Source organism: Vigna umbellata, chromosome 4 (genome assembly GCF_029865625.1).
Source record: "Vigna umbellata cultivar VRB3 chromosome 4, Vumbellata_1.0, whole genome shotgun sequence".
In the NCBI taxonomy this organism is placed as follows: Eukaryota; Viridiplantae; Streptophyta; class Magnoliopsida; order Fabales; family Fabaceae; genus Vigna; species Vigna umbellata.
The window spans coordinates 25,301,112-25,318,489 of NC_142168.1; the positions used below are offsets into that span (position 1 = coordinate 25,301,112).

The following is a 17,378-nucleotide window of genomic DNA, read 5'->3' on the forward strand; positions in this document are numbered from 1 at the left end:
TATAAGATAATACTTTATTTGGTGGTTAAATTAGAGGTTTTAATTTAACTGAAATAAATACTTTAATGAAATAGTATTATAATTTATGTTATCACAACAAATATAAGTAATACAAATATAAGATAAAAAAATTATTAAATTTTTGTGATGAGGGGAACTTCTGCTAAATATGCTTTCAAAAAGCCCTTAGAGATAGTTGTTGACAAGGCAAACAAAATATGGCAATTATTTTTAAAAAAATAAGGTAATGTGGAAAAAGTTTTGAAAATAAATTACCAAATTAAATACTTCCCATAATTAGTTTTAATGATTTTATTTTGAGTGTTACTCCTACACCACCTCACTTTGCTCCCTGCTGTACCATTTTTTTTAAATTCCAAAACTATCATTTATATTTTAAAATATCCTACACCCCCACCTCTTTTCTTCAACGGATGTCAACATCCGTTCAAGAAAAAATTCTTCAACCGATGTGCCACATCCGTTTAGTTTCTTTTTTTTTTAATTTTTAGTTTTTAATTTATTGTATTTTAAATTAATATATAAATATTATTTAATTTTTTAAAATTATTACTTAATTATTTATAAATTTATTTTATTTTATTTAATAAAATAATTATTATTAATTTAATTTATGTATTATTATTTAAACAATAATTAAAATATTTTTTATAAATATATTAAAACGGATGTGCCACATGGATGTGGCGACATGTGTTAATTTTTTTTTTGTTTTTAGTTTTTTTATTTTTTTATTTTAAATTAATATATAAATATTATTTAATTATTTTAAAATTATTACTTAATTATTTATAAATTAATTTTATTTTATTTAATAAAATAATTATTATTAATTTTAATATATGTATTATTATTTAAATAATAACTAAAATTTTTGTTATAAATCTATTAAACTTAAACGGATGTGGCCACATCTGTTGAAGTTTTTTTTTTAAATAAAATTAATAAACTAAAATATAAAATATATAAACGGATGTCAACATCCGTTGAAGGTGAGACGGATGTTGACATCTGTTTTATAGAAGGACAAATTAGGTATAAGATGGTGCAGAGAGCGGTTGGTGGTGATAGAGGGAGCAACTCTCTTTTATTTTTCAGATTCTACTGATGAAAGTTGGTCTCGGGGTTTGATGAACGTAGAATCTTGACACCATTCGAGCAACTTTTGGTCTTGGTGTGATACACGTAAAAGTTTCACATAATTGAAGACAAATTTAAGTTTCAAGAACAAAGTACATAATTTTAATTTCTTCAATTTTATCATTGTAGAGTATATTTTAAATTTAGAACACTCATTCTTTTCCTTTATAAAATTTGCCTGTCGGCTGTGGGTGCATACCAAAAATTAAAAAAAGAAAAGAATAAAGGTGTCGGGGTTAAATTTGTCATTTAAATTTTCTCCTTACTTATTCTCAAAGTAAAAACTCAAAAAGAAAACCATACGTCTCATCTGTGCTCCTTTATTTATTTGCTCTTGCACTTTGTTAAACTTTGGTTAAGAATGTCTCTTAAGGAAAAGCTTTTGTTGTCAGATTCATGTTTTGTTTTTTTAGCTTGCTAACCATGCAAGTTCAGTACAGCATCTAGCATCTGGTTGCTTTCAGTGTATCCCACTACTTCACTCTAGTTCTTAACTAAAGATATCGAAACAGAGCAAAATTTCAAGTTTACACAGAATCCCCCGAGTGAGCCATGAAGTGCCTCTTATAAAAGCACCGGTTTGCATCCACAAGACAAGAGCAGCAATATTTTCTTAGCCAGAAAACATGTTTAAGTCATGGAGCAAGAAAAACAAGACTAAAGCTGTATTCAAACTACAATTTCAGGCAACTCAGGTAACATGAAGACAAATAAATATTTTTCCATTAAACACTAAATGACAAAATGAGGTTTGTGCTGGTAGTTACAGAGTTACAATTGAAACATATTGCCAGAAAGTTTGAAATTAGTACAACATCACATTGTAGATTCAGGTAAGTAAGTTTGATAACACTTACATATTGTTGGGAATTTCATGCCAATGTATAATTTTATCAGGTGCCAAAGATGAAAAAGCCTGCACTGAAGGTAGCTTTGGTGCCAGATAATGCTGGGAAGCCTACGGTGAAACTAGAGAAAGTTGTTGTCCAGGATGGAACCTGTTCATGGGAGAATCCGATTTTTGAATCAGTAAAATTTGTTAGGGACGTAAAATCAGGAAAACTTCAAGAGAAAATCTACCATTTTGTTGTTTCAACCGTAAGCAGTGGATTTAATTGCATACTATCCTTTACCTGGCTAAGATGTTGGCTGGAAAGCCTAATCATAATAGGTTCTTGCAGGGATCTTCAAAATCTGGCTTTCTTGGAGAATCCTCCATTGACTTTGCTGATTTTGCTGCAGAAACTGAGCCACTGACTGTGTCCCTACCTCTGAAGTTTGCCAATTCAGGCGCAATCCTACATGTTGGTACCTTCTATTCCCCTCTCCACCTGGTTTCTTATGTCCCTCATATCATGCCCATGATTACTCATCTTTCAAAATCTCATATTCATCAAACCCTTTTTTTTTTTCATTCTTATTCCATATTATTTAAAATTCCTCAAATAACAAATGTTGAGACAGGTGACAATTCAGAACGTGGAAGGAGTACAAAGAGATCAAAGGTGAAGATGAACCATGCAGCCAGTTAATTTATCTCTATAAATTTCCTTTTGTTGCAGGGTTTCATTCCTCTCCTTGTTATTTACCTGTTGCAGTACTTTCAGAAATGGGGAAGATTATGGAAATGGAAGCTCAAGACACCTACTGAGCATTTGCAGTGCAGATGAAATTTCTCGTAATGTTTATGAAGTAAGGTTCTACATGATACTGTGACTTTATACAGCTAGAAATTTTTATTGTACAAAGTTGGAAATTTCTAAACAGATCACGAGGATAAATTAAGAAAATAAATAATCTATATTATAAAATTTCTGAAATTATTAATATTTTTAAGGGATGGAACCCTGACTTTTACCGTATCTAATGGCGTCACTCCTGTGGTAACTCTGGCAGGATTTCCCCAAGCTATTACCACCCTTGAGGCAAAATTCAATGCCGTGCAAAGGAACTATTGAGGCCATTGCAACAAGAGCTCAAATGCATAGGGGGTCACTGGGTTCAGCATCAGATAGGAGTTTAGGCGACTCCTGGAGAAACAGCCTGGAAGAAACTCATCCTCAAGAAGGATTACAAGAGCCTTCAGATAATGTCATTGAACACCTCAGAAGTGAAATTGCTTCTCTGAAGAGGAAAGCCGAAGAATCAGAACTAGAGTTACAATCGCTTCAGAAGCTGATGGAGAAGGAATGTAGCCGAGGACAAAGCATGTCAAGGCAAATAATCAGCCTCAGAGACGAGAGAAATATGATCAAAACTAAATATGAGCAACTAATGTCGCAGCAAAATCTCATTAACGAGACCAAAAATTCAAAAGCCTTACAGACTGAGATTGAACAAGAGAGGCAGCAGTTAGAAGCAATAAAAGAAGAGCTTTCTTATGAAAAAGAGTTTAGTTCTAATCTTAAATTGCAACTCCAGAAGACACAAAACTCAAACTCCGAACTACTTTTAGCAGTTAGGGAACTTGAAGCAATGCTGGAACGTAAGAATAAGGAATTGTTGGACAATACTAAAGAGCATGATGATGCCACAGAATTAGGTCACTTGAAGCAGAAAATTGCAGAACTGAATGGTGAAATAGACATTTGTTATAAGCAACGTGATGAGCTAAATGAGCAAATAAAAGAGCTCAACTTTGAGTGTGAGCGTCTGAAGAAAGAAAACCTGGATATCTCTTTGAGATTAAACCATAAAGAAGCACAACAAATTGCGTTACAAAATAAATATTCAGCTTCTTTGGCAACTATAAAACAACTTGAATCTCAAGTACAGGGATTAGAAGAAAAGATAGGGAAGCAGGTGGATGATTTTTCAGGGTCTTTGATTTACATCAATGAGCTTGAAAATCAAGTCGGTGATTTGAAGAGAGAAATGAAAATACAAGAAGAGGATTATCAAAAAGATTTCCAAGCCATGAAATGTGCAAAACTTGAACAGGAAGAACGGGCCATCCAAGCAGAGGAGACATTGATAAGGACTAGACACAACAATGATCTCGAATGTCAGCGTTTTCAGGATGAATATCGAAGTCTTTCAGCTGAAATGACATTGAAAGTAGAAGAAAACGAAAAGAAGGTACTGGAAGCTTATGCTGAAGCTGATGAATTGCAGAAGCAGAAAAAACTCATGGAAGAAATTCTCCAGAAATGCAATGAAGAGCTCAGGCTTGTTACAAACCAGAATGAATTGAAACTTCAACAGCTCTTGAACCAAATAGATTCAAAAGAAAAGAAAGTGGAAATGATGTCTCAAGAACTAGAGATTAAGTCCAAGCAACTGGAAGATGTACAAAGGAAAAGGGATGAAAAGGATAAGGCATTAACAAAGCAAATTCAATTGCTCAGAATTGAAATTAGAAAGCTGATGCTAGAAGAGCATGCATTATCTAAAGCTGATCCAACAGAGCTCATGACTAGGATGTTAATGCAAGAGAACAATGATGAGGAGATAAGGTTTGACAACCTAACGGCAGCATTAGAAATCTTTAAGACCCAGCACAATGAATTGAAACATAACTTGCACGTGGAACAAACAGAGAAAGAAAATATGAAGGAAAAAATATCTCAATTAGAAGGAGAGCTGAAGAAGAAGGTAGAAGAACTAAGTGCTGTAGAAAAGAGGCTCAAAAATAGCAAAGGAGCAACGGCCAAAAGTATGAATTTGGCTTCATGGAACTACGAGAGTGCTGCGTCTTGTTCATCCACTAAGGAACACGATAACAAGTCAAGATCGGAAATGCAGATGGTAATTTTCCAGCTCCTTTGCTAAAATTTATAATTAAGAAAGTTAGTGCCACTATCACATATTAGGACACGTTACAAGTTATCACAAACACCCCCTTACGAGTACTCTATACAGTAGAGAATATTGAGTAATCTAGTTAGGACATTGGACCAAGCAGATTGATTGGCAATATTATCTGAAATTATGCACTATTTATAATTTGCAACAAACCAATGAATTATCTTTTTCAGGGCATGTTATAAAGTTTTAATACACCACAGCAAACATTTGACCCGAACACGACAGATGCTGAAAAAAATCGTACGAGAAACACATTAGTCAGTTTTGTCATACTTAATGCTTTGGGAATGATAATGACATTTTTCAGTTCTTGATAATATTATTAGAAAGCATGATCAACAAGTTGAAGATATGGGTGATGGACTCATATTATGGGACACCACCACACAAGTAGTTAAGTCATAGGGCAATACTTTAGCTGTTTGATGCCCAGTACACCAGGCTAAAAATTATGTGCTATCTGCCAATTGATAATTGGAAAATTTTACTGCAATACAATTTGTCTGGTACATTTTGCAAGGAATGGCGTTGGCGAAATGAAGGAGTAGGGATCATTAACAGTCTTTTTCTCTTTTTTGTATTGTGAAGACAATTTTTTCCCCTGGTTAAGTAGGTAATAAAAATTGAGTTGTGTTGTTCCTCGATCTTTTTTTCTGTATAAGACTTGAACTATTTTGAAGAACAACAAATTACAATCTTTATGCTGCGATCCCATCCCTTAAATTTTAGCAAAAAACAAATCTTAAAACGTAAAACTCTGCTAAAAGAAATGTCCAATTAGCCAGACTTTTGGTCCTAAACTAAGTCATCTTTCCCTTTTCCTATCCATGTGGTTTCATCTAATGTGACAAAAAAGAAGAGGAAAGAAAGAGAACATGTAATTAGAGTTTACTTTGGTTTTGATTTGCGCATATTAGCAGTTAATGACTTGATGATCTACATTAACTTGGGATATTGTTATATATGTAACAAAAAGGGAATGGATGATGCAAAGACCCCTGTTCGAAAGTGTGAAAAAGGAAGAACCATATGCAATTCAGCCGAGAACGAAGTTCATCTAGCTTCACACGGAAGGTAAAAGACAAATGCTTGTTCTGCCATATGAGTCCGTAGTCCCCTTGAGTTACACCCACTAACCTTCTTATCATTTATTAACAATGTAACAGAAAAGTGGTGCTTCAGGCTCAGATATCAAATTTATAGTACAGTCATCTAACCCTGGATTTATTTCTATTCCTCTTTTACACTGACAGCGAAGTGAAAACTTTCTTGGAAAATAAGGCTATTGTCTTCAATTATGATGATGCTGGTGATTGTCCTACAAATGAGTTGTTGGATGAAGTGACAGTACTAAAGGAAAGGAACAAATATATGGAAACTCAGCTGAAAGAAATGGAAGAAAGATATTCTGATATTAGTCTTAAGTTCGCAGAGGTGGAGGGAGAAAGACAACAGCTTGTTATGGCCCTACGGAATATGAGGAATGGTAAGAACTAGAATTCTTTACATGCGTTATTACTCATTCATGAATTACACGAGTTATGAAATAGACAGGTCATCACGGTCGTATTGGTCAAATTCAAATCGAGCTTAACCCGTGTGTTTCACTTCAGTATAATCACCATTTAAACCTCCTCCAATTTAAATTTGCTGGCCTGTCAGCTTAGTTCGATATTTCTGGTTGATTGATTCATTGAATTGACAAAGGTGGCTATGCGTTGGGGCATCAGATAGGCTATCTAGAAAATGGATTATCATCGTGTCATCATTTATTTGAACAATTTTGGGTTACATGTATTGCAAACATTATAGCCGATAAACAAGGCTATGATTCTCAGATGAAACATTTTATTGAAAATGTTAAAGATCAAGAGCAAAACCGCTACTGAATCTTGGAATACCTATTATCTAGATGAGCTACTTGTGCTTTTCAAAAGTTGTTCGCTATTTTCTGGAGCTCCGATTTTAATATTTTTTCAATGATTAAAAAGGCAAGTGGGTTGTTTTGTTCATACAAAAACACTACAGAGTTTTTTTTTCCTTTTTTTTTTTTAATTCTGGCAAAAATACAAAAGGAAGCACTAACAATATGAAATGCAATTTTTATTTTTTTAGATAGAAGTAAGACAATATGAAACTAAATGAAACCATAATGTTAGAATTAAAATTCCCTAATCCGGTTCTTAGATCGTACATCGATCATCATATGATATCTCCATTCGCTCCAAACATAGATTATCCAGTACGGTATCTAACTCCCTATTCTTATCCCGAACTCCATTTTCATCACGGGAAACCATTGGCTTCAACTTTCATCGATATTAGAAGTCAGTCATTACCATAGTCCATTGAGTCATTGTAGAATAGTATAGAATAGATGACCTATGCCATATCAAGAAAGGATCAGAATCAGATGTTTGTCAGTATGAGGAGATTAACCTGAGTACTGAGACCTATGTTGTTTGAGAATTACTTCGCAATCATGGTTTAAAGTAAAATACCTTTCATATGGTTAAGGCCACCGTCATATATAATCTAAATCCTCACTCTTTTCACCGATGATGATTATTGTGTCTGGAATGAGTTTATCTTTTTATCACTCCAGACCAGCCTTGTTTGACCTCCACTTCCGTTCCTCCCAAAAGTCAGTGTCTGCCAACGACCGAAGGTCCGTGAATAATAATAGGGTAGAAGCAAAGTTATACCATTGAATCAAATATAGGAGGGACACACGAAGCGGAATGGGTTTACCATTCCAAGTATCAATTAATTATTATAAAAAAAATAATTTCTTATTCTTAAAACAGGATGAGACGTAACTCTGATGCAATTTTTTCATGAGTAAAAATCTCACTTTTATCGCAGACTCGGATTCTCTACTTCAGAAAAAGACACATCAAGTAGTAGTATGTTCAGTGACATATAATCCTTGACCTAAGATATTGATGTGTAACACTAAGAGTGAAGAGAAAATAAGTATAAATCCACCTACAGTGAATAACTAAAAATGAACGGAGACTATCTCTTCTCAGAACTACCCACCAATATAAATTTACGCATTTTATGCAATCAATGGCACATTGAAAACAAGATAAGATGAACAAGAATGAATGATAAATTATATCCCATTTCTATCCCTCTTCTTTTTGCCGTATTTTCACTTTAATGAACATGAACGTAGAATATAAGCGTACCTTTGTTGATCGCTTATCTTTTGGAGTCCATGAGGATGAGGAAGTAGAATATCTTCCTTTCTTGGTTGAGTTTGAAGAAAGTCCTGATTGTTTCTGTCTTTTCTGTTCCGGAACATTTCCAGATATTCTGCCAGGTTGGTACTTAAAAAAATCAATTGTAGAAGGACTTCTTCTCTTAAAAGCTTTGGACATGTTCCCAGGATACCCAAAATAAGGGCCAGAACTCTCAGATGATAATGATTTTTGACGCAATTTGCTCTTTTCCTTTACTTTATTGATAAATTCAGTTGTCCAGGGTGAATTCTTTAATAGACTAGCGGATCGGCGTGCAAATGAGAGTGGAGTTTCACTCAAATGCGACAGTTCTTCCTTGAATGGTGATTCTTCCAAATTTCTCACTGATGCCTGAGTTAAACCGATATTTCCATGAGACTTCAAATCAAGAGGAAAAACATTTTCTCCAAAATCTGGTTCGTGGAATTCGTCTACATCTCCTTGTGTATCTTTTAAAGATCTCCATATTTTGGATGAGTTGGTTTCTGGGTGACTACAATTATTAAATGACAATGTCCTTGCAATTTTATTCTTTCTCATAGGATCTTTCTCTGTTTCTGTTATCAAATTTGTGAAGTACACGGAATCAGGAATGTCAAAGCTTTTATCAAATAAGGGGCTGTCTGTCAAGTCGACCACCTCGCCTCTAACATCTTCATGCAGCTTCTGAGAATTACTAAGGCTATTCCAATTCACACTTTTTCCCATCAAATCAATATCCAGTATTTCATTTTGAGGCAAGTCTTTATTTTTCAAAGATAAACCGGGTTGTCTCAGTTGCTCTAATTTTGGGGGAGCTTTGCAGTTCCCTGGTGAATAGGAGACTCCAGAACGGATTCGCATCGTAGCCGCGTTGATGCTCTGCTTTTGATCAAAAAACTCACTCATGGATAAACTTGTCTTTGCAAACTCACTGGATCTCTCATCATTTTTTGGAATAACAAAATTGAAAAGTTTTGGCAAGGTAGAGGAATCAGGGGCAGCCTCAACTGCTGGATTTAGTGTCTCGAATTGCGTCAACTCATCACAACGCAGTTCATCCATATGATGACTACTTATAGAATGTTTTCTTTTTCTTTCATTTTGAACTTGATATAAACAACACCTATCTGAGTCCAGACCAGAAGATACCGAAGAGGAGCAATCTGTCATTATGGATTTTGAATCCTCCCGTTCCCCATATCTGCAGAAAACACTGAAAAGAGAGATACTTTCTTCTGGAACGTGATACTTTTCTAAAACATGCATCCTTTGCTCATGTGACCACGCAAGAAACTCATTAAGCATGACCCCTGAAGATAGTATAGAGTGTGCCGTTAAAGGATTTATTCCAGGAAATTCCGTAAGAAAAGACTCGGCAAGAGTTACCGAGTCAGGCATTTTAGGATACAGACCCCTTGTCGTATTCGTAGCAGTCTTAATGCAGCTTACAATAACTTCATTTGTCAATTCAGGCGAGTAAGAGAAGAATATCTGCAAATCAATTCCCAGGCTTGTTGCTGCAGCATAAAGTCCATCAGAGGATTCCATTACAGTTGAAAGGAAGTTAAATTCTCCTTCAAAGACCTGGAAAGAGAATATACTATATTCAAACAAGCTCAATGCATAAGTGATCAAGCTCAACTAACACTCACCATCACAACAACTCTCATATCTTAATTAATCGTATTTACGTTCATGATGACGCTTTTACTAGTAGTGCTTCATATCTCAATGTAATCATATTCTGAAAACTAATTTTATCTGCTACCTTGTACAAGAGCTTATATCTTACAAGCATGTAAAACAAAATAACGATGACTATGATTAAATTCCTTAATTCCTCTTTCCGCCCCGCAGGGGTTTATTTGAGAATGTTTTTACACCTAGAGACATCAATCTTCCGAAGGGCCCAGAAATTTCAAAAATGGAAAAGCCAAAGCCAGTTCCGAGTTCCGAGATTGACATACTTTCCCTCAAAAGGCTGTTCAAATAACTCCTAACAAAACTTCTAGAGCACTACTTGACATTGCAATATTTTACAGTGGCAGTTGAAATAAATAAATAAGTATCAAGTGTAATCAATATAAAAATTTGAAATTACCAGAAAGCAGCCATGGAAGTAAAAACTAAGCAAGGTTAGGACATCTGTGGCAATATTCTCAACACATAAAGGCAAGCTTGAGGATGCTTCAGTTGTTGGAGTTGCTTTCTTCCCAAGGTTTTCACTATCATACCATGCCAAGCAAACAGCAGAACTTAATATTATATCAGCGGGCAAATTTAAATCACGTTCAACGACTTGAATTCCTTCTTTCTCCATTGCCAGAATCACTTGGTAAGAGCTTCTTCTAGACATTATCATTTCCTTATCTACATTTTGAGTATTTACAATGATAACTGTTCCAGGGAGAGCCTCCATGTTCTTAAGACCTTGTTCGGTTTTCAAAGCAGGAATTAGTGGCACAATATGATCTACTTCAGGTGCAACATTTGAAGATATTTTGTCATAGCTTTGCTCCACAGGACAAAAATTCAGTAGTCTTTCCACGTTCTGATTCATCATACTTTCCTTATGATTGAAAATAGGACGAGTCTCACTTTCCTAGCAGACAATAGTTGCGAGTTGCATGAACGAGTTCTTTATATGATTACGTGATAACTGGTATACGATATAAGAACAACTAAGAGTAACAATAATTGATTCAGGTAATTCAGTATATATTGGTGAAGTAAGCCAAAGAATATTGGTGTCGGGTACTAAATATGGATACGTGAAACAAATTAAAATATCAGGGCATTTCAACATCAGTTGTCACAACTTCGATCACTATAATCAGAAATATGAAGTTACAGTCATCTGTCATTAAAACAAAAATTGTGACCTAAACTACCGACAACAATCATTTGAGAATCTAGTCTCTGATGTGACCTAAACAATGCTCATTTCAGAAATAAGCACCAACATAGCTGACGGTTAGTAATTTCAGGAACTAAAATGTTTGTAATTTAAAGATTAAATTAGATAATACTACTAATCTTAGAATTTGAGGTTGATCATTTCTTTTGCTTTTTTATCCCTTTGCTCTTAGTGTATTCTAAAGTATGTTGGATAAACACAGAAGCATGCTACTCTGATATCTTGTTAGGAACTGCAAACCCTACTTTGTGGAGAATCCTGGTCTATGTGAGGCCAATGAAAGAGCTACATTCTGAAAACACATGTAGTTGCGTTTGAGCATTTTCTTAATGTAGTAATAAAGAAATCAAAATATCAAAACATATTAATATGTTGTGTGATTCTTATTGAGTGAGAATGTTGGTTCTTGCTTTTCTGTAACACCACCAGACATTTTTTCCTCATAAATGAAATAGCTCTTTTAGAGAGAAAACACTTCCCTATCTAGTTTTGATTGGCACGTAAGATTTAAAATATAATTTCGGAAACTTTATCCTTAATTTACATAATTAACATATAACCCTACTCATTTATGCTTGTACTTATTTACATCACAATACATGAGATACTTTACATTACACTGTAACGGTACAGAACATGTGCAAACAAAATTATATGGAATCAGGAACTTAGAGAAATAATTTCTGAATTTATTTGCAACGATGTACAGTATCTACAATATAGATTATATGCACATTATCATAATCAGGCTTACCAATAACATTTCAGTGTTTGGGTGCAATTCAACACCTTCGCAGAGTGCTTTGAGAGCGGCATGACCATCAAATTCAACCGTCAAAAAGTGAAGATGAGGCAATCCAACCAAGTTTTTGGAAATGTCAGATATCCTAGATGATGCGTATGAACCTCCATATTCCAAGATAATGTCAAATTTGTTGAGTAGAAACAACGTAGAAACATGCCTTCAATCAAATAAAAAAGTTAACTCAGAATCATAGCAGAAAAAGTATGACCAAGAAAATGTCAGCAAATAGTCTGCAGAGATGATCAGATATACTATTTGATAAACAAAACTGGGGAAATTGAAAGGAAAGCAGTTTCCTTCAAAAAATGTAAGCAGTGCCCCCTTGTTTGCTCACCATTTTGGATTTTTGCTGCTCCATATCCATATACCAAAAGAAAATAATACGTTTAGAATAGGAAATTTGAAAACATGGTAAACGTATAAGAAAAATAAAGAATAATTCTATGCATGAAACATAAATAAAATAGCCTGAAACAATAAGCTTACCTGTGTGAAACCAACAAGCAGTCAGAAATCATGAGTTCTTTCATTTTAGTATCTGTGCCCTCAGGCCCAGTATTGGCGTATGGATGATTTCTTGTAGGACCATTTTGTTCACTGAATGATAACCCCAGGGAAATGAGAAGAGTTTTCAATGAGGACCAGAATACTTCTTCAGCCACAATCAAAGTTTTCAAACTATCCCGTTTGATGTATGACTGGAAAATTTCCTTCACAATTGTTAATGATGGGTGTGCCAAAGTAACATTGTTGTCCACCTTCCTCTTTTCATCTTCGATCAAAGATTTGTGGATGCCTAACCTTGATTTCAAATAGCCTAAGTTTTGACATAACTTGTCTAAATACAAGAATGCTGGATGGAGACCATAGAAGCACAAGTACCAAGCAGCCTGTTTGATAGCACATAATACAATAAAGGCCATATTGTTTCCATTTGCATGGTATTCAAACAGCTTCTGCCTTTGAAGACTGAGCAATTTAAAATAATCTACATTTGATTTATGTGTTTTTGTCATTTCTGTATCTCTGTGCAAAATGGCTAGATAGCTTTCTTTAAAATATCCAGCCAGAGCCACAATATTATCGGACAACTTAACTCTATGCAGAACAGTATGGGACCCCAGTGTCTGTGTATCGACCTTCAATTCAGTGGATGAAACTTTTGGAATACTAACATTAGTATTATTGGACTCTACTGCATAATTATAATTCCCCTCACCAGTCATTTTCTGAGGGTTCAAGAAATAATCAAGATTGCTGATTTCTGACATAGATTTAAATAAAAGTGAAGCCCTCTCAGCCGTTTTTTCAGGTAATTGTTCTCCACTTCCTTGTTTAAAAGATACATGTTCTAATATTTTTCCCGAAGCAAATTCTACAGGAGGATTGTCAATGAGAGGCATGCACTCAGAAAGCATCTTCTGCAACTCTTCATCTTGTTTAGTTTCACATTCACTTACGGTATCATCACAGAAAACTAGACCGAATACCAATTTTCCATAATCAAAAGGTTTACCTACAAAATCTTCGTAGTTCAGATCAATCTTGGCCAATATGTCCTGATACCAGTTTGAAATCTTGCGATTGCACCTATCTTCTTCAAGTAGATCCCAGTTTAGGTAAATTCCATCAGATGCAGAGAGGGGTCGGGTCTTCAAGCTGGAAATTTGTTCTCCAATAATGTCATGTAGATTTATCATCCTTTGTTGATCAGAGATAACAGGTACAGGCAGTGATTTAAATGTGTTATCTGTTAGCGCTATCTCATTGCTAACAATCAATTCATCAAAACTCTTGAAATTAAACTCTTTCTTAAACATACAGTCCTTTGTTATTAGATCATCCGGAGTTTTTGTTTTGTAGAAAGCTTCAAAGGCTTGCATTAGGTCTTCATCAAGGAACTCAAACTCCTGGAAGGTAACAAGATTATCTAACAAGTCACTATTAGTATGTGATGTCCTCTGCAGGCCAGTACTCCCATTAACATGTTCAGTTTCCAGTATATTCATAAAATCGCTTTCGGGAAACATATCTGATAACTCAAGGCTCTTCCTTGATTCACATTCATCTGAGAAAAATTCCATCATGCTATGCTTTATAGAACCCAGAAGTTCCTTGCCCTCTGCTATGGATTGACATTGCTCATCAAAATGTTGAGATCTGATATTTTCAAAATATGAGTCAACTACTCCTACCAAAGATATGCCAGTGGGAATTACCAAACCTCCCTCGTCCACTTCCAAAATAAGAAATATGTTTTGGTCAGAGCGAGGCAGTTGCTGAACAGAAATATGATCTTCTAGAGAATATGCCTTTTCCCCCATCAGGTACTCCGAAATCACATCTTCAACAAAAGATACTGATTCCAGAGCCTCGTAAGGGTACTGCTTTGATGGTTCAGGCTTCTTGAGCATTTCCTTCAAGGAAAACAGAAGAACTTGTTTTACATGACGCTTGGAGACAAATACATCAGTGGAATTTTAAAAAAGACATGAAATATTTCCTTGTAATCCTATTACTGTAAAACCTAGGTAAGATCAAATCCATTCTTATGCTTGAACATTCCATGCCGAATGATACAAAAAGTTATCAACATACCAAGGATAAAATTGAAACAGAATCTATTTAGCTCGTCCACTAATCGAATGAATTAGCTACAACAATTAAATAAATAAGTATGAAACCTGCGTGTATAAACTATACATAGTAACAAGCATTAAAATATCTTATACTTTGAAATCACATGATCAAAGCTTACAACAAGGGAGTAATGTTATAATTCCAATATAACTGACAGACTCAATTGCCATAACTCTAAGTAGTTCATATTCATACACAAACCAATAGCAACAACGCAATGTACAATAAAAACCAAATGATTACATGATTGTTGACAAATTACACCATTTTACCGGGCAATTTTCAACTTCTGGAGTTTGAGACAGCATTTGCATCCTCTCCGACTCAGTGACACATATAGTTTCCTTTAAAATACGAAGAGACGAATGTGAAATAGAGAAGCGAAAGTAAAAGTTGAGTTAAATTGCTCAAAACAGAAAAATTTATCTTATAATACACATATAACCATAAAATTAGAAAGAAACACCTCACCAGGAACACGTCAAGCTCAGGTGTCTCAAATTGGATCGTCTCATAAACAACATCGTTCTTATCACCGAGCACAATAGTTTTACTCTCCTGCCAATAATATTGCTAAATATAACTAAATAAACAAAAATTGCCGCAAACAAGGCTTATTAATTAATTAAATATACATTCGAAGATTTAGTTTCAGTTGCGGAGCCACGATCTTCGAAGATAACCTCCGCCTCTTGCTGCAACGCAATCAAAACATTAAAAAAAAGCACGAGCACGCTCAGAAATGGTAAGATGCATATGTAAGTAAGTAATGCACATGGAATCACAATTTTCCGAGCAGAAACAAACGCAAGATCAAAATTCACAAAGCAATTTCGATTCTAGAAGCTTACCGCGGGATCAAAAGCAGTGAGATCTCGAGAGTGGATGCGGATTCGGTGTGGGAGGACAGCAGCGAGGAAGGCAGTTAGCGCAGCTTGTACGGGGAAGGGTTCAAGGTGGAGGGAGAGATTGAGGGGAGGATCAAAGCGGAGGTGGTGATGGACGGAGGAGGGCGCTGTCGGAGGGAGACGAGGGACAGGAAGGTAGAGGAAAGGAATGGTTTGTGATGGAGGAAGAGCGAAGTAGTCGTTGTTGAGAAAGCGAGTTCGCATCTTCTGAAACAGGTGCTAACGGACTGGGAAATTGAATTGAACTTTGGCGCCAAGTTTGTTATTTATAGCACGTGATATTTGGACTTCGGAGCGGTACAAGAACCGAATCATGATAGATTGCCTCCGATGACCCGAATTCTGGATCCGATGCTGTTGAGATAAGCCTAGACATTTTTGTGTTTATTTCTCGATTTCTCTTGTTGATATAGTTTTTTGTAAGCTAGGGAGGGTTTCTTTTAACTATATTAAATGTAAAATTTAATTTTCAATACCTTTTGTTTAATTTTTTTCTAAATATATTAATAGAACAAAAAGTGACTAACTAAGCTTCATGGTATGTTGGGTAGGGAAGAAAAAATAAACAGAGAAAGTAGAACAAAATAAAGAAAGAAAAAAGGAAAAACAATTAGCCGAAGGTAACTTTGTTTAACTTAAAAAGAAAATGGAAAATAAATAATATAAAATATATATTTTTTGTTATTTTATTTGCTTTTTATTATTTCTAATCTATAACAATGATAAAGGATTATTTTAAATCATGTATACATTTCTTCTTCGAAATAACAGTTTATTTATAGATTAATTATTATTTTCTATGAGACTAATGTAATTGTTAATGGAAAAGAAATTAAGTAATTTATTACAGAAATTTAAAGATATTAATAATCAATATATCTGAACATGTAGGTGACAAGTGTACTAAGATATATGGATATTTTAATTTTTGGCGCGCCTTCCTAACTGCGTGGGCCTTCACTATATTTAAGAGATGAAATCGTTGGACCGACTTGGATTTTATTAACTTTTTTTTTTTCAATAAAACTAATCTCAATTAAAATTTAAAAATACTTTTTCAAATATTAAATTTTTAAAGTAAGAGAATTAATTATTTTAAAAAAGAAGAAAGTTGCTTAATTACTATTGTATTAAATAAAAAATATTTTTTATTTATTAATGCAACATATATTACTACTAATATTTACATTAAAAAAGTTCAAAATAAACTTGTCTCTTCTTCATAGATAATTTATATCACTTAAAATAAAACTTTAAATCAAAATATAAATATATATTTTTCTTCTATCTCCTCTGTTATATCTAGATTTATCGTGTAACAATTAATTATCACACTTGATATACACAGGGGTAATTTATTGTTTTAAAAACTATTTTGCTTTTATCGGCGTGTATATCGATATAAATTTATTTTCATAATACTTTAAATTCTATATATTGATTATGTAAGTTAAATTTACAGAGTTGAATATTTAAATAAAAATGGTTCTCACAGTCCATAAAAATTATATTAAAACGATAACCACAAGTTTAATATTTATGGATTTTTCAGTTTTGTATTCACTCTTTCGGATGCTTCATGTCCAAGGTATAGGCGAATACCATTCGTGTCACCTCAGTGAATTAACGAAAAGAGAAATGAAACTACTTGAACTTTCCTCTACTGTCATGTGTTCTATGTAAAATACATCATTCTATTGACACAACTTGTAGTAACATCTATCTACTATCTAAAAACGGTTTGTTCTTACTTCAAAACCTCTCGCGGTGTATGAGAACGAGCCACGTGTCAAAGTTGGTCTACACATGTCAAGTGACAAAGGGGTGTCGGTTATGTCACACGTGTCTCCAGTTTGGAGACGACACAGCCATGCAAAGGTGGCAAAACACAGTTTCATGTTCTTCTTTAT

The 17,378-nt window shown here is 34.3% G+C and overlaps 2 protein-coding genes across 3 annotated transcripts; one reads left to right on the top strand and one right to left on the bottom strand.

The window, feature by feature from the left end:
• Positions 1 to 1,510: 1,510 nt before the first annotated feature.
• Positions 1,511 to 6,465, top strand: LOC124822141 (uncharacterized). Of its 2 annotated transcripts, none has more exons than XM_088113668.1 (8): positions 1,511 to 1,856; positions 2,059 to 2,259; positions 2,343 to 2,465; positions 2,626 to 2,666; positions 2,760 to 2,853; positions 3,058 to 4,908; positions 5,945 to 6,042; positions 6,222 to 6,465. In XM_088113668.1, the coding sequence occupies exons 1-8, from the start codon at positions 1,788 to 1,790 to the stop codon at positions 6,463 to 6,465; spliced, it is 2,721 nt and encodes a 906-aa protein (XP_087969794.1). In that variant the 5' UTR covers positions 1,511 to 1,787. The 2 variants fall into 2 exon arrangements, with proteins under 2 accessions (XP_087969794.1, XP_087969795.1); XM_088113669.1 differs by having other exon boundaries at positions 2,769 to 2,853.
• SHOC1 (shortage in chiasmata 1) lies at positions 6,446 to 14,533 on the bottom strand. The gene is made up of 6 exons (XM_088113666.1): positions 12,407 to 14,533; positions 11,870 to 12,077; positions 10,300 to 10,800; positions 8,163 to 9,782; positions 7,470 to 7,620; positions 6,446 to 7,350 (listed from the first exon to the last, which is right to left on the bottom strand). The coding sequence occupies exons 1-5, from the start codon at positions 14,332 to 14,334 to the stop codon at positions 7,534 to 7,536; spliced, it is 4,344 nt and encodes a 1,447-aa protein (XP_087969792.1). The 5' UTR covers positions 14,335 to 14,533; the 3' UTR covers positions 6,446 to 7,350; positions 7,470 to 7,533.
• Positions 14,534 to 17,378: the final 2,845 nt, after the last annotated feature.

What these genes read in the sequence shown, in the direction of transcription:
- LOC124822141 (XM_088113668.1), top strand. Translation starts at nt 1,788, where the DNA reads ATGTTTAAGTCATGGAGCAAGAAAAACAAGACTAAAGCTGTATTCAAA. An exon ending in ACCATTTTGTTGTTTCAACC is followed by an intron (nt 2,260 to 2,342) that starts GTAAGCAGTGGA and finishes AGGTTCTTGCAG; the next exon opens with GGATCTTCAAAATCTGGCTT. An exon ending in GGAGTACAAAGAGATCAAAG is followed by an intron (nt 2,667 to 2,759) that starts GTGAAGATGAAC and finishes TACCTGTTGCAG; the next exon opens with TACTTTCAGAAATGGGGAAG.
- SHOC1 (XM_088113666.1), bottom strand. Translation starts at nt 14,334, where the DNA reads ATGCTCAAGAAGCCTGAACCATCAAAGCAGTACCCTTACGAGGCTCTG. An exon ending in CAAACACTGAAATGTTATTG is followed by an intron (nt 10,801 to 11,869) that starts GTAAGCCTGATT and finishes ATTGTCTGCTAG; the next exon opens with GAAAGTGAGACTCGTCCTAT. An exon ending in ACTTCCATGGCTGCTTTCTG is followed by an intron (nt 9,783 to 10,299) that starts GTAATTTCAAAT and finishes TTCTCTTTCCAG; the next exon opens with GTCTTTGAAGGAGAATTTAA.